This window comes from Apodemus sylvaticus, chromosome 6 (assembly GCF_947179515.1).
Source record: "Apodemus sylvaticus chromosome 6, mApoSyl1.1, whole genome shotgun sequence".
NCBI classification, from domain to species: Eukaryota; Metazoa; Chordata; class Mammalia; order Rodentia; family Muridae; genus Apodemus; species Apodemus sylvaticus.
The window spans coordinates 136,578,802-136,593,195 of record NC_067477.1 but is presented as its reverse complement, the minus strand read 5'-3'; the positions used below and the strand labels follow the sequence as shown (position 1 = coordinate 136,593,195).

The 14,394-nt window shown below is 40.7% G+C and overlaps 1 protein-coding gene across 2 annotated transcripts in view; it reads right to left on the bottom strand.

The window, feature by feature from the left end:
- Window positions 1-259: 259 nt before the first annotated feature.
- The window catches only part of Foxn2 (forkhead box N2), a 49,821-nt gene continuing 35,686 nt past the window's right edge, over window positions 260-14,394 (bottom strand). For both annotated transcript variants that reach the window (XM_052186582.1, XM_052186581.1), the window contains exons 4-6: window positions 10,229-10,293; window positions 6,451-6,519; window positions 260-4,455 (exon numbers count right to left, since the gene is read on the bottom strand). In XM_052186582.1, coding sequence (XP_052042542.1) covers window positions 3,908-4,455; window positions 6,451-6,519; window positions 10,229-10,293 — 682 coding nt within the window. In that variant the 3' untranslated portion in view covers window positions 260-3,907. The remainder of the gene's footprint in view (window positions 4,456-6,450; window positions 6,520-10,228; window positions 10,294-14,394) is intronic.

The window sequence follows — 14,394 nt, the reverse complement described above, 5'->3', positions numbered from 1 at the left end:
AATATATAAATATTAATAAAAGCCAAAATAGTTAACACTTAAGAACTCACAAATAACTGGGCAGGGGTGGCGCACGCCTTTAGTCCCAGCACTTGGGAGGCTGAAGCAGGCAGATCTCTGAGTTTGAGGCCAGCCTGGTCTACAGAGTGAGTTCCAGGACAGCCAGGGCTACACAGAGAAACCCTGTCTGGGGGGGGGGGGGGAGAAAACCAAAAAACAACGCAAAAAAAAACCGCACAAATAACAGAAAGCACAAAAGTGTTATAAAACGACATTTATTCTGCAACTTTATCATAATGAATTGCATCTCTTTGGTAAAAATAAACTTTATAAACATTTAATAGTCAGAGATTAGATACAAAAACTCTGTAAGCTGCTTGTTCAATGAGCAGCGCTGGCGACTGAGCGGTGGCTCATGTGTGGCTGGTCGTCTATATTGGCAGTTAAACTCACAAGTTTTTATGCTACATCAGAAAAGAGAAAACAATAACAATTTTTTTTAAATCAAAAGGTATTCTTATACTTCAGTTTAAAAATAAATAATAGTTACAATGAATTGGCAATTTTACATTTTATACACTATATGATGGCAACATAATACTTTAAAATTAAGCACTCTGTTTAATAAAAAAAAGTACAACAATTTTGAAAACAAGTTTGACAATGGCACTGGCAGTTAGATGCAAAGAATAATCTTGAAAAATGGCAGGGATAACATTAAAATATTCTATTTTGCCTTTCAATAAATATTTGATTACATCATTAACACATTGGAGTAAACTTTAATCAAAACTTAAACATTTCAAAATTAAAAAAAAAACCCTTCACGTATCTGTAAACCAGAAAGCCTCAAATGTTGCTTTACACAGTTTCAAAGGGCGTTAAGCTGCTGTCCATCTGAGACAACAGCCTAAGCTACTCTCCAGTCTACAAGACACAAGCTTTCCCTCAACACTTGCTCTAGCTTTGAACTCTGCCAGTATGTATTTGACTGACCATCTAGTATGAACTCTTTACATAATGCCTCAGAAAGCAGTGAGAACATATGCTAAACTTTACGATATACAATGACTCTGAGTTAGGAGAAGTGGAGCTGCCGGAGACCAGCAAAGGCTCCGAGGAAAGTGGGTGATGCACCCCCTTGCTTTTCTACTGATTTAGCCAACGTTTCATTCTAAATTTGAAAGCAAAAAAATCAACTATTTTAGTAATATATTGCACAAACAAATTTCAAAGACATACTCAAGAAACACTGATTCTCTTGGCAAAGTGGAAAATAAAGTTAATAGTGCTAAGACATAACTTTTATTAGGAATCCATTAGAAATGAAAGTGGTTCCAACAAAATTCTTATTTTGGTGTAAGACAAAGTATACCTTAGTAAAACCAGTTTTAAATTACTGACATGTATGTTGTCCCTGGATTTCTAAGCTGTGTTTATTACACAAAGCTTGTTATTTACTAGGAAGTTCGCCCATAAACTTCAGGACGACCCCCTCACCTGTTGGGGTCCCAGCCACACTTCAATCTGAGCACACCAGACAGGAGCGTAATCTCCAAGAGGATTACAAGGGGCCAAGTCATAAGGGCTCTCCCCTGAGATGGGTGTCTGCACACAGCAGCCAATGAAAAGGGAGAACTCCATCCTGTAAGAGAGCTAAGTGCGAGCTGTCAGGACCTCTGCTCCTTAGTGCAGTGCACAGGCACAGATGACCCTTAGTGCAGTGCACAGGCACAGATGACCCTTAGTGTAGTGCACAGGCACAGATGACCCTTAGTGTAGTGCACAGGCACAGATGACCCTTAGTGCAGTGCACAGGCACAGATGACCCTTAGTGTAGCGCACAGGCACAGATGACCCTTGCTAATAGCTGCCGCTTTCACTAAGAGGCCACTGAAGAAGGAGGGAAAGGAACTTTAGGTTACTGCCCACACACACTCTGGGAGGGCTTTCTCTTGGAGCTGAGAACAACTCTTTCCTCTTACTTCAGATCATTTCCCTCCATTTGCACAACAGCTTGCAAGAACGGGGACGTAAGAGACAAGACGGACTGGCGGTGGAACATGGGATGCAGCGGCCCTGTGAGGGGCGTGGGGATGAGCCTCACAATTCTGGGCTACCAACTGAACTCGACCATCTCTTCCAGACTTGTACCACAGTACGACAACACTTCTGTTTGGTGTTTTATTCATTGTCTGCAGTGAAAACTAATCTCGTTTAACTGTTTTCTGGAAAGATAACATTTATGAATTAGAAAAATTCCAAATTCCCCATCAAGCATTATCAATAAAAGAAAAATGTCTATATTTTAGTAGCACCAATTCCATTAATTCGGCTATCCAGATTCAATTACAACTACCATGGAAACAGGAGTGTACCAATACTGTTATAGCTTAAGTGTTGTCAATCAAGAAACAACCTATTGTTTTAATTGTCATTTGACAGTATTGCGGAGAAAAAAAATTAGAAGTAAAAGTAAAAACATTTGTCTCTTTAAAAAAGTCCAAGAAAATGCTTTATAGTCATAAAAACATTTGAAAGCAGGGAATTAACCTGAGCCTGTGTATGTGTGCGTACAGCAAGTGTATGTATGCATATAAATGAGAAAAAGTCAAAGGTCACTGTCTAGAATACAGGACGTAGCATGAAACAAGACTAAATTTTCCCAAAGTTTCTCCCACCACTGTAAAAATATATATATGAGTTACAGTATTAGCATCCCTGTTCTAAATACTATAATCAAACTATAAGTGATATGAAAACTGTCTCCTATAATCAGTTCCATTCAAATACTTAAAATATCTTAGCCAATGCAGTTTTGAAATAGTAATATAAAATTTTTTAGTGTGGATTAATGGCACATACAGGTATTACATTGCCTTCTCAAAAAGTTTTATTTAAGATCCAATTTTTATATGTATTTTGAAATCCCTGAAGATATTTATCTCTATATTTTCCTTAGTAGGAACATTTAATAATGTTTTAAATCTAATTCATTACACATTTAATTTTAAGAATACAAAGCTTGGAAAATCTTGCCGTCGACGACCTTCCTTGACTACCGATGTCATAATGTATCTTCATTACAGTGCGTTTAGAAAACAAATGCAAGATTCTCGTTCTTGCGAGTATGCACGTGTGTCAACATGAATGTTATTCTATCACACACCCTGGCCATATCCTTTCATCAGGCAATTCTTACTTAACCAAGACAGCTAGCAGCTAAAACTTAAATACCTGTAGAGTGCTCTGGGAAAGGGTAAAGGCCCCAGTGATGCTATGCATTAACTGTGAGGTAAAAACATTTCAAAGATACTATTGCAGGAGGAGTTAGTCTTGAGATGAGCCCCATCCCCATCCCCAAATGGCCTTTCCTGATCCTTAGAATGGCTGTCTTCTCACAGACCAGAGACCCTTGCGAACATCTAGGGTCTTCCAACTCATATGGCCATGCTCATGCCGCAACCAAGACTGAGGACAAGACAAAGGTCCCCTCGCACCTTCCGCCCTGAGTCAGGGGAGAAGCATGTGCGGAAGGTGCCAGGAACTAGGTAATGGCGGAATGGGAAGGAGAAGGAAAAGTTCCAGTTACCAACTTTTTACCAATTAACAAAGAGATTTTTTTCCTATAAGTTTAAGACAGAGGCTGAGAATTTTCCAATACAAAACTTTCCAAATCTGGGAGACACTTATTCACAGAAATTATGTTTTGGGGTCCTTTATATCAGATTTACAATTAGGCATGATCCTAAGAGCAACTGTTTAATTAAACAAACAAACAAAAAAGCAACCAAAAAATACTTAGAAAGAAAACAAGTGGCACCCCTGCCTGCCTCAGCTAAGGAGGCCCATCCGATATGGCTCTGGTATCCCTTGTAAAAGTTACGTAGGAGAGTACTGCCACGGCTCAGAATCCGCCACCCTCTGAGTCTCTACTTCCTCGGAGTTTCTGGCTCTGCGCCTTTGCAGTGCTCATCAGGGAGCCCAGGCAGGTGCGGACCCCAGCAAGGTGCAGCAGAGAGCCCGCCGCTTCTTTCAGCTCCTCATCAATCTCGTGGCAGAACTGTTTTGGCATCTTTCTGCCTGGCTGTCCTTTCAGAGTGCTGTCTCCATGAGCTTGTGGTGCATAGCCACTGTCTCCAAGAGGGTCGTCCTCCTCCTCGGCCTCCGTCTCCTCCTCACTGTGGAAGCTTTCGCTGCCCTCACTCCCTCCGTGGCTGCTCTTTGGGGTGAACTCATCCACCTCATCCACAGAAGACAGGGAAGACATGCTGGCCCTGGATGCGCAGCGCTGGGCTGCCACACTGCGGGCACTGTAATTATGGTCTGCTTTTGGGTCGAGGCTGGAGGCTGGAGAATGGCCCTCCTGCAGCTGCACAGCACTGGGGGCACTGAAGGCGCTGCCGTAACTCCTCTTTTTCTGCAATGATGTTTTAAGAGGCAGAGGCTTCTCACCTGTGCGAAACAGAACTTGTATCAACAAGTCAGAGGTATTTGCTTGTAAGACCAGACCCCTGAAAACTCTCTTCTGAGTAGTAAGAGTTGGAATTAGTAGTTTTGTAGGATTTCCTCAATATTCTATTCTCTCTAGTCATTAGTCTAAAACATTTAAAAACCATTTGAAAGAAAACCTGACCTAAAAGTTACTAAAAGTTACTTTGAGCTAATTGCAAAGGATGTCTCAGTATGACCAGCCACTGCTTAACAATGTCCTGTGGGTATTGACATTGTTTCTAAGTGTGATTTGATACAATCAGGTTTGTTGGATAGCCTTTCCACACAGGCAGAACTTCTAGGAGGGAAGCAAATGCAAGTTCCCAGTAAACAGGGAGGTCTGTCTTAAATTCAACGAGGGTAGAGTAACCCTGGGGGATGGTGGTATGAAAACAAAACTATTTTCATATTACAATAGCAATCATTTACATTTGAAAGAGTAGCTTAAAAATTATTTTGCATCTTTCCATAGTTCTTTTAAAACTCACTTTCAGGTATTTTACTAACTTTTCTTCTAGGCTATTCCTAATTTTTTTTTAACTTTAAAATGTTGGTATTCAATTATTTTGAGTACTTTATGGGTTTAGCACAATCCTGATTCCTCCCTACCCATCTCCCTCCTTCCCTCTCTACTCCCTCTCTCAAAGAATAAAAGCAAAAGACAAAAACTGAAAATCAAAATAGATTAAACTAAACAAATGCAATATGATGAAAAAAAAATAACTAAAAGCAAAACACTACCCTTGGACATGAGGCCTACAATTTCCCCTTTCCAGCAGGAAAGGGCTTCTTGGTTAGGAGTGGGCCTTGGTGCCTACTTTCCTTTAGTGCGGGGCTTTGTCTGTTTTGAACCTGTACAGCCTTTTCAATACTGCTGTCTGAAGGATGCCACATTCCCACTACCTCTGGCCCAGCCGCTCTGCCTTCTCTTCCCACAGACCAGCATGGCGATTGTGAGTCCTGTCTGCTTATCTCTTACGTGTTACACCCTTCAACACACAGGCAGGATATTAAGCTTCTGTCTCTTATACATGGTTAAGAAGAACTCTCCTGTATCCTGCCTTACTTCTCTTAGTTTATTTTTTTGTGGTGCTGGGGGGCTAAACTTGCCCAGGGCCTGGCATGTGTTAGGCGAGCCTTCTAAAGCCATGTTCATCTCTGCAGCCTCCCAGACTCATCTGTTCTGAAACAGGATCTCAGGAATGTACTCCAGGGTCATCTCAGGCTTGGTGTCTAGCCTGAACCCCTGCTTTTCTCACCCAGGCCCCAGGTGTGCGGATTACGGGGTTCAGCACGACTCCGATTGTGATGGTTTGTTGTTCTCACACATACTCTCTTGTCTTTAATTAAATTTCTCCATCTTTTCCTTTTTGTTTTTTTTTTTTTCAAATAGGGTTTCTCTGTGTAGCCCTGGCTGTCCTCGAACTCAGAAATCCACCTGCCTCTGCCTCCCAAGTGCTGGGATTAAAGGTGTGCGCCACCACTGCCAAGCCGTCCATCTTTTCTTAATAAACTGCAATTTGTAACTTAATACTCCTATTCCAAAGTTTAACCTCTTAAAATTTTTTTTGTGTATGTGTGTACACTCTCCTGAAGTCCGAGGCCTCAGCCCCTGAGAACCGGTCCACACAGGGTTAGCTCTTCACGTTCATCTGAAAAGCATTTTCCTCCCTACATCTCTTGATCAACACATGATTTCTCACAGCTTTAGCTTCACTTTCTCAAATGTTCACAGAACTAGAAACCGAGTCATTGTGGAGGGGCTCAGAGAGCAGGATGCAAAGTGAAAAAGTAAAATAAAATTGAAAAGAAAAAAAAAAAGAAACTGAGCCATTCAGATTAAAACACAATTTAGTAGGAAAGAATTCTATTATGACACTTAGTCATATTATATCTTAAACCATTAGTTTAAAAAGGCATTTATAAAATTTATTTTAAAAAAGGATGATTGCTTACATTCTAAAATCTCTTGTTCTATTGAAGTATTTAAAAGTATCATTGCAGTGGCAGCATCAATATCAGATTCTGAAAATGGAAAAGAGAGATAGCATTAATGTTCTTCATGAGAGGCTTTTGTAAACACTGCACGTTTAAAATGGTGAGCATTAAGACTCTGATGGCCCAGAGTCTTGACACATACCTTCAATCCCAGCTCTCAGGAAGTAAAGGCACAGCATCCACTAAAGAAAGGCTAGGTTTTCCAAAAGGATAAAACTAACCTGTTCTACATATCAAGTTAAAGGCCAGTAAGAGCTACTTAGAGAGACCCTGTCTCAAAACAAAAAACAGCACCCCCCCCATATAGCACCCCCACATATACACACAATTTTGAGACAAAGTCTCATGCAGCTGACCATGACACAGAACTCTGGATCCTCCAGCTTTAACCTCTCGAGTACGAGAGTCCAGGCGTGCACTACTATTCCCAGTTTAAATGGAGACAGAATTCCCACATGCTAGAAAAGCACCTATCAACTGAGCTATAGCCCAAGTTCAGATTAGTCATATAATTTTGCAATTTGTTTTCCTTTAGGACTATGAACAGGTATTAGGTCAGAGACAACGGAGAGCTGTAGCAGTAAGAGCGCCTTTCTTCACTCAGAACGAGTGTGAACAATCACTGCCTTTCAAGGGTAACCTCTAAACTAAATTACTTAGAATACACAGTACTGCTTTTTAGCATTTACCTTGGATAACCTTATTGTTATAAAATATGTTTATTACACAACAGCCGCAAGATTAAAAATATATGGTAACTGGTCACTCTATGACCTGAACTTTTAAGTGCTAAATGAAGTAAATTGTAGGATCAAAATATTGATCATGTTCAGTCATACTTATACAAATGCCTGTAAGCACTACAGGTCTTGTGTGTGTACACATACATACATGCTCATGTCAATGCTGCTGTGCATGTGCATGTGTGTAGAAGCCAGGCCCTGCTTTTAGGACACTCACTGTATCATACTCATTGCTGATACTCATGGTGTAGCTTTGTTTTGGAACATCTATCTAAATTTTTGAGGCTCATCAAAATACAAAGGCAGTCATCTTGGCATATTTTTATATAAGATATTTTGTATATACCATTATATTAATTTTAGAATCTCAGTTTTGACACAGTAAGAATTCAACACAAAAATCACATAGTTATTACTCAGAACTGACATAGCAAACGAACTTGCTAATTTTGTTAAAAGGCACGGGACCACCACGTGCCTGCCAATTTCTAAACTCACTGTCAATGGAGTTTTTAGGACAGACTTGTCTCATCACTGTAAACTCACATTTATACATTAATGCAAAAATTTCAGATATAAGAAGCCTTACTTCATAAAGGTTTATTACAGTGACTGTATCAAAATTTTCAATATCTGTTTTCCTTGAATGAGTATTAAGGCCCCAATAAGATTTCTTTTTCACTCAAAAAAAAAAAGCTACCAAACCCACACAAATAGTCAAAGTACAAAGGCAGTTCTTAATAATAATTTATAGACAGAAGTATTTTATGTTATGTATATGGTGCCTTTCCTGGATGTGTGTCTGTAACATCTGTGTCTCTGGCACTTGCTGAGAGCCCAGGCCAGGCCATCAGAACCTTGGTTTTTGCTTGGGGGTATTTTTTTGAGACAGAGCATCTCCTTGGTCTGGAACTTGTCAAGCAGGCAAGCCCAAGGCAAGCCCGCCCAGGTACCCTGCTCTCCTCCGCCCTAGAATTGCAGGCCACTTGCTGGCTTTTCCTATGGTTCTAGGGCCCTAGCTCAGGTCCTTGTAAGGAAGCATCTTACTGACTCCAGCCCCAATACTATATATTCTGTTTGTTTGCCTGTTTCTTTGACTAGAGCTGGGCCTCACTATGTTATATAGGCTAGCCTAAGAATCCTGAATGCTTCCAGAAAAAGATTTGTTTTTAAACATAAAAGAATTCCCTCAATACTGAAGTTGCTAGAGGAAAAAGCAGGACAAACTCCAGGAGATCCAGGCATAGATAAGGACTTTCTAATAAGGACCTGCCCAAAGGAAGTAAGACAATAGACAAAAGGAAACTCTCCAAATCAAACAGCTTACTGTACAACAGTTAACCACTGATTCTGAATAAGAAGGGATGGGACCTTTCCCTACTATACACACAGAGAACTTGTTCCCGGCAAGCACATCCTTGGGGTGGAATGGATGCATGTTCTGCACAACGTAAAGCCGCATGGCGGTGCAGCCTGCTGGGCCAATATTCTACGTGGAGGCAGAAATGCAAGGTCCCAGCAAGTTGAGAGGCCAGCTGGGCTATGAACGACTGTTCCTTTTGTGTTTTAAAAAAGCCTCTGAGATCCCCTCTCAAGGATGTCAGAGTGGCTGCCATCAAGAAAACAAGTGACACGAGGTGACCATGGAAAAAAGGGTCACCATTATTCACCCCTGCAGCTACTAGGAAAATCAGTGTGGAAATTTCCCAAAAGACTAAAGGGAGAAGTTTGTATGACCCAGCTATAGCACTCAAAGGTCTCCATATCTTACTGCTGAGATACTTGTATGTCTCTGTGTTCATTGCTGATATACTCACAACAGCAAAGCAGTAACACTGTAGATGTCCACAGGCAGACGAACGGATAACAAAAATGTGTATACACAGAACAGAATTTACTCAGCAGTAAACAGGAAATTATGCAACTTGAGGAGAACACATGGGAATGGAAAATACTATTTTCAGTGAGGTAACCCTGGCCCACAAAATAAAATAAAATGAAATAGAGTATGTTCTCTTCTACATGTGGCAGCCTCTGTCACATATGAATATCCAGGTGAGAACAGGGACACTGGTAAGGACCCCGGGAAAAGGGAGAGTGATAGGGAGGGTAATGAACACACGTGACATCAGCATAAAGGTAGATAAGCACACCTGTAATCCTAGCACTTAAGAGGCAGAATCTGGTGGATCTCTGTTAGTTTGGGGCTAGCCTGTCTACCTAGAGTTCCAGGCAAGCCATGGTCACATAGACTATCTCAAAAACAAACAAACAAATAACAATAAAAACCAATAAACGAACAAAAACAAAAAAGAAGTCAGAGCACTGGAGATGGAAGAGTTAGGTGGGGATAGGGACAATGTTGGACTGAAGGGTTCGGGAAGATCAGCCAGAACCCACAAGTATGAAAATGCCATAAAAATTAAAGTACGGGGTAACAGCTTTAAAAACAGTCAATTTACTAGTCTAAATTAAAGCCCTTTAGTCTTAACTTGTAAAAAATATTCTGAGCTATATCCTAAACTAAGGGATGCCAAAATTCTTTAGCACAGGGTCACAAGTATTTTATGATTAAACCAGTTGGCAAAATCAAAGCAGTAATATGTAGGTCTTTGCTACAGCTAATCCTGCAGCTATAGCAGATACCATGTCTCAAAATTTTGTTTTATTTTTTCTTCAACCTTTTCATAAATGTAACGTTTTCACGGGCCACATAATAACAGGAAGAAGTAACTCCAATGATAATATTACTAAGAAATTAAATGCCATGCTCAAGGAAAACTAAACATAAAACCAAGGAAGATAAGCATAAATGTCTGTACATTATGAGTTATTGGAGGAAAAACATGTATGTATCATACCAAATGTCGATAAAAGATGACTTTTACTTTCTCTCTAGAAATTTATTCCTTAATCTCCTACAATTAGAAAAAAATTAAAACTCCTAGATCTTAACATATGCTTCATGACCCAACAGGACGGTTCATACCTACCTTTAAGAGTTGGCACTTGACTCTGCTTGAGAACAGAGCTTAAGTAGTGAGATGATGAAGAAGCACTAAAAACAGGAAGAGAAGACAGATGTGCTGATTAAATATTATTTCATTTCCTACAGAACGCAGCCACAAGTACATCTCACACATGCCGTGGAAACCACAAGTAACATGTGCCTGCTCCCTGCTAACAGCACGCACACTAGAGATCTGCTCACGTACAAAGTGTGTAAAGGTCAAGACTCAGAATAATTATTTGGTCATTGTTAAGACAAATAAGTTTTCTCACATAGTGTTTCTGTATCAATTACATATTAATGCATTTTAAATGCCTTGAACAATGAATAAAAAAATTGATTTTATATTACATATTTAAATTTGGTATAACATTAATCGGAATTAAATTCCAAGAGATTTTTAGTATAAAATTTTAATTAAAAAAATTAAACATTTTTAGTATAAAAGTTAAAAACTTTTGGGGATTCTTTTTGTGATTATAGAGCATAATCCTTTAAAATAAAATTAATTGCTATTTACAGTTTTTACATAAATGTCATTCTTTTTTCCATAGTTATAAATTATGGTAGGGTGACACGAAAAACATGTCAGAAGGAAACAACAAAATGGAATAAAATGCTTTCATTTTATTAATGTTTTAAAGTCAATAAGTAATAACCCCCACGCTGTTATGTAATCTCTGATTTAAAAAAAGGCAAAAATTACTTCTGTTTGATATGTAAAGTTTGCTGTTTTCAAAAGTCTGAAAGGTTATTATTTTGTACTAATTTGTATTTATGTATTTAATAAAATATATTATAATGATAAAGATAACAATGTAAATAGACAGACATAGTGAAATGTATTTGTGATGGTTTACAACAGTGCTGGTCTCCCACTTTATCTTTAATTAAGAGCGTGGCTAAATATCATGTAAGTAAGCATTAAAGATATTTCCTTTAGCTCCAAACTGCTAATTGGAATAGCCCACAAGTACCAATATTAACTAAGAAGAAATCAACTCCAAATCCATGATCTCATTCTCTCTCTTTTTGGTTTTTGTTTTTCTGAAACAGGGTTTCATGAAATAGATGAGGCTGGCCTTGAACTCACAGAGTTCCCTTTGCCCCCTGAATTAAAGGCATGCAATACTACTCCTGGCTCCAAGCATTTCACTAACACTTTTGTTTTGCAGGGATGCGCTCCTCCCTGCCTCCTGGCTCCTTTTACAAAGAAGCCACAGGGCCGCAGAGGTGAGGCTGCAGCACACACTGCAACTTTACTTCCCTGGCTGTTTACTACATTCACTATAACTTTTCCTTGAAGATGCTCAAGACTTCGAATGAACCACAATAGGAAATTCTCAATTTGCTTCAGTGAGGTTTCACTTTAGTTTTCTCTCTATGTATGTATCTGAAAATTAATAACCTTTCAGACTTTTAAAAAAACAAGCTAAGCATCAAAGACAACTCTTAAGTTTATCTTAATAAGGCATATTCCAACACAAATATATATACATAACAGAATTTTAAGATTCTTAAGGTTTCTTTAGGAAAAAGAAAAAAAATCAGACTTGGGGAGATCATAATGTCCAGATGTTAAGTCTGAGAAAATGAAAAAAACAAAAACAAAAACAAAACAAACAAACAAAAAAAACCCTAAAGCCAGAGGAAGTTGTAAGAAAATACATTACTAAAATGTTTTCAGAAAATGACAACATAAAAACCTTTAAAGCATTATTTTACTTAACATTTAAATTTTTAAACTTGAACTTAAATTAAAAATCAGCTCAACCTACTGGAGCCTACTGCAGGCACTTTGAGCCCTGGCCCTCCTAAGCACACACAGACTCCCCACCTGTATGTGGATGAGGGAAAGGGCATAGCAAAGGGGGTGCTCACCAGACCTTAGGACCATGGACGAGACCTCTAGCTTACTCATCTAAGAAGCTGGACCCGGTGACCCAAGGACTGCCTGCTAGTCAAGGATGACAACAAAATAACCATGGGGCAGGAACTTGTTATCCCCACCCCCATGGACCCTGGAGAATTCACAGGCGATGGCTGTCTAACATGAGACTGGTACGCTTCCAGGCTCTACGTCGGAATCCCCCTTGAATAAGATATAACCCAACCCCATCATCTGCCCTAATCCCAGCCACCTGCTACCTGACCTGCCACCCTCAGACTACAGCATGATTGTCTCGTTCTGTGGCATATCCAGAGCATCAGGCCAGACTTGACTGACATGCCCTGGCCAGATGCAGAAAGCATCTCCATCACGGATGGAAGCAGCTTCATCCAGAATGAAATCAGGTGTGCAGGGGCAGCAGTAGTGAAGCTGGGCTCTGTTATTTGGGCTTTGCTTTTTTCATTGTTGTTATTTTGTTATGTTTTTTATTTCTTATTTTGCTTTGCCACCAGGAACTTCAACCCAAAAGCTGAAGTAAAGGCTCTAAGCTAGGCTTTAGAACTGGCAAAGGGGCCATAGGAACATCTACACTGACAGCAGATATGCCTTTGCTACAGCTCGTGTATATAGGTCTATATACCAAGAGAGGGGATTATTGATTGCTGAAAGAAAAAACCATCAAAAATAAGGAATACTTGCTTTATTGGAGGCACTGTGGCTTCCTCTCAAAGTGGCCACAATTCAACTGCCCCGGGGATCGGGAGGGACAGCAGAGGTAGTTTGAGGAACGAACAGGCTAGCTGAGGAAGCTGAAGGGAGGACACCTAAGCTCCCACATCAACATCCTGCTAAGCTTTGCTGCCCCTGTGCTTCCAGCCACCATCCCTGAATATACTGCTGAGGACAACTGAGCTCAGGTGAATCGCTAAGGAGTTTGCGGAAGAGAAGGATGGTTGCTGACCTCTGCAGGCTGCACCATCCTACCTAAGGAGTTGCTAAGCAACTCATCCATCAGCTTCATCAAGCTTCATCACACCTGGGTCACTGAAAACTGAAGGAGCTGCTCCAGGAACCACAAACAGGGGTCAACGGCCAGAGGCTAACTGGGAAATACACAGAAAGAAAACCAGGAACATATGGTTATAAGTATTTGCTAGGTTTTTTGTTTTTGTTTTTTGGATTTGGATTTTTGGAGACAGGGTTTCTCTGTATAGCCCTGGCTGTCCTGGAACTCACTCTGTAGACCAGGCTGGCCTCAAACTCAGAAATCTGCCTGCCTCTGCCTCCCAGAGTGCTGGGATTACAGGTGTGCGCCACCACTGCCCGACTTTCCTAGTTTTTTAATAGATACCTTTTCAGGAGACTGCCAATGTAGCGGCAAAGAAGCTTCTGGAAGACATCATACCCAGGTATAAGGTTTGCCTAGTCTGCTGGGTCTGACAATGGACCAGCATTCATCTCTCAGGTAATTCAGTCTCTACCATAGGTTCTCGGGACCAATTAGAAATTACATTGTGCATACAGACTCCAGAGTTCAGGGCCAAGTGGAGGATAAATAAGACCCTGAAGGAGGCCTTGACCAAAGTAACCTCTGAAACTGGCAGAGACTGGGCGTCTCTTCTATCTTATATAGTGTTAGGGACACCCCTTATACTTTAGGTCTCCTCCCCTTTTGAGATCCTATATGGGAGGGAGGTCCCTCCCATGCCGCCTAACCTCCAGTCTGATATCTTAACTGAATGACCAACAAAATTATTTAAAATCCTTGGAAGCCCTCCATAGGGTCCAGCAGCAACTCTGGCCTGCCATCCGCCAGGTTTATGAGTCTGCTCCTCCCCCTAACCCTCACTGCTTTGAACCAGGTGACGAAGTCTGGATTAAGAGACACAGCCACAAGACTCTGGAACCTCGCTGAAAAGACCTCACACCATGATCCTGACCATGCCTGTGGCTGGATAGGATCAGGGTGTGGCTACACCAATCCTATGTTAAGTGGGTGGGGGAAGGTATGGGGGGGAGATGACCTAGAAGTTGAGGTCTTGTCAGAGGAGACTTCTAGACAAACCACCACACAAGAGACTTGGGAAGTCCTCCACAGCCCATTGAGACGCACTGAAACTGAGACCTCAGCACTCCTGACCCTGCTCCCTTGCTGCTTATGCTTTGCTGAACCAGCCAGTAGCTGCCCATCAAAGATGACCTCATCACTGTGACCTGGTTTGGTGATACAGACACTTCAGGCCAGTTCCTTAATAGAG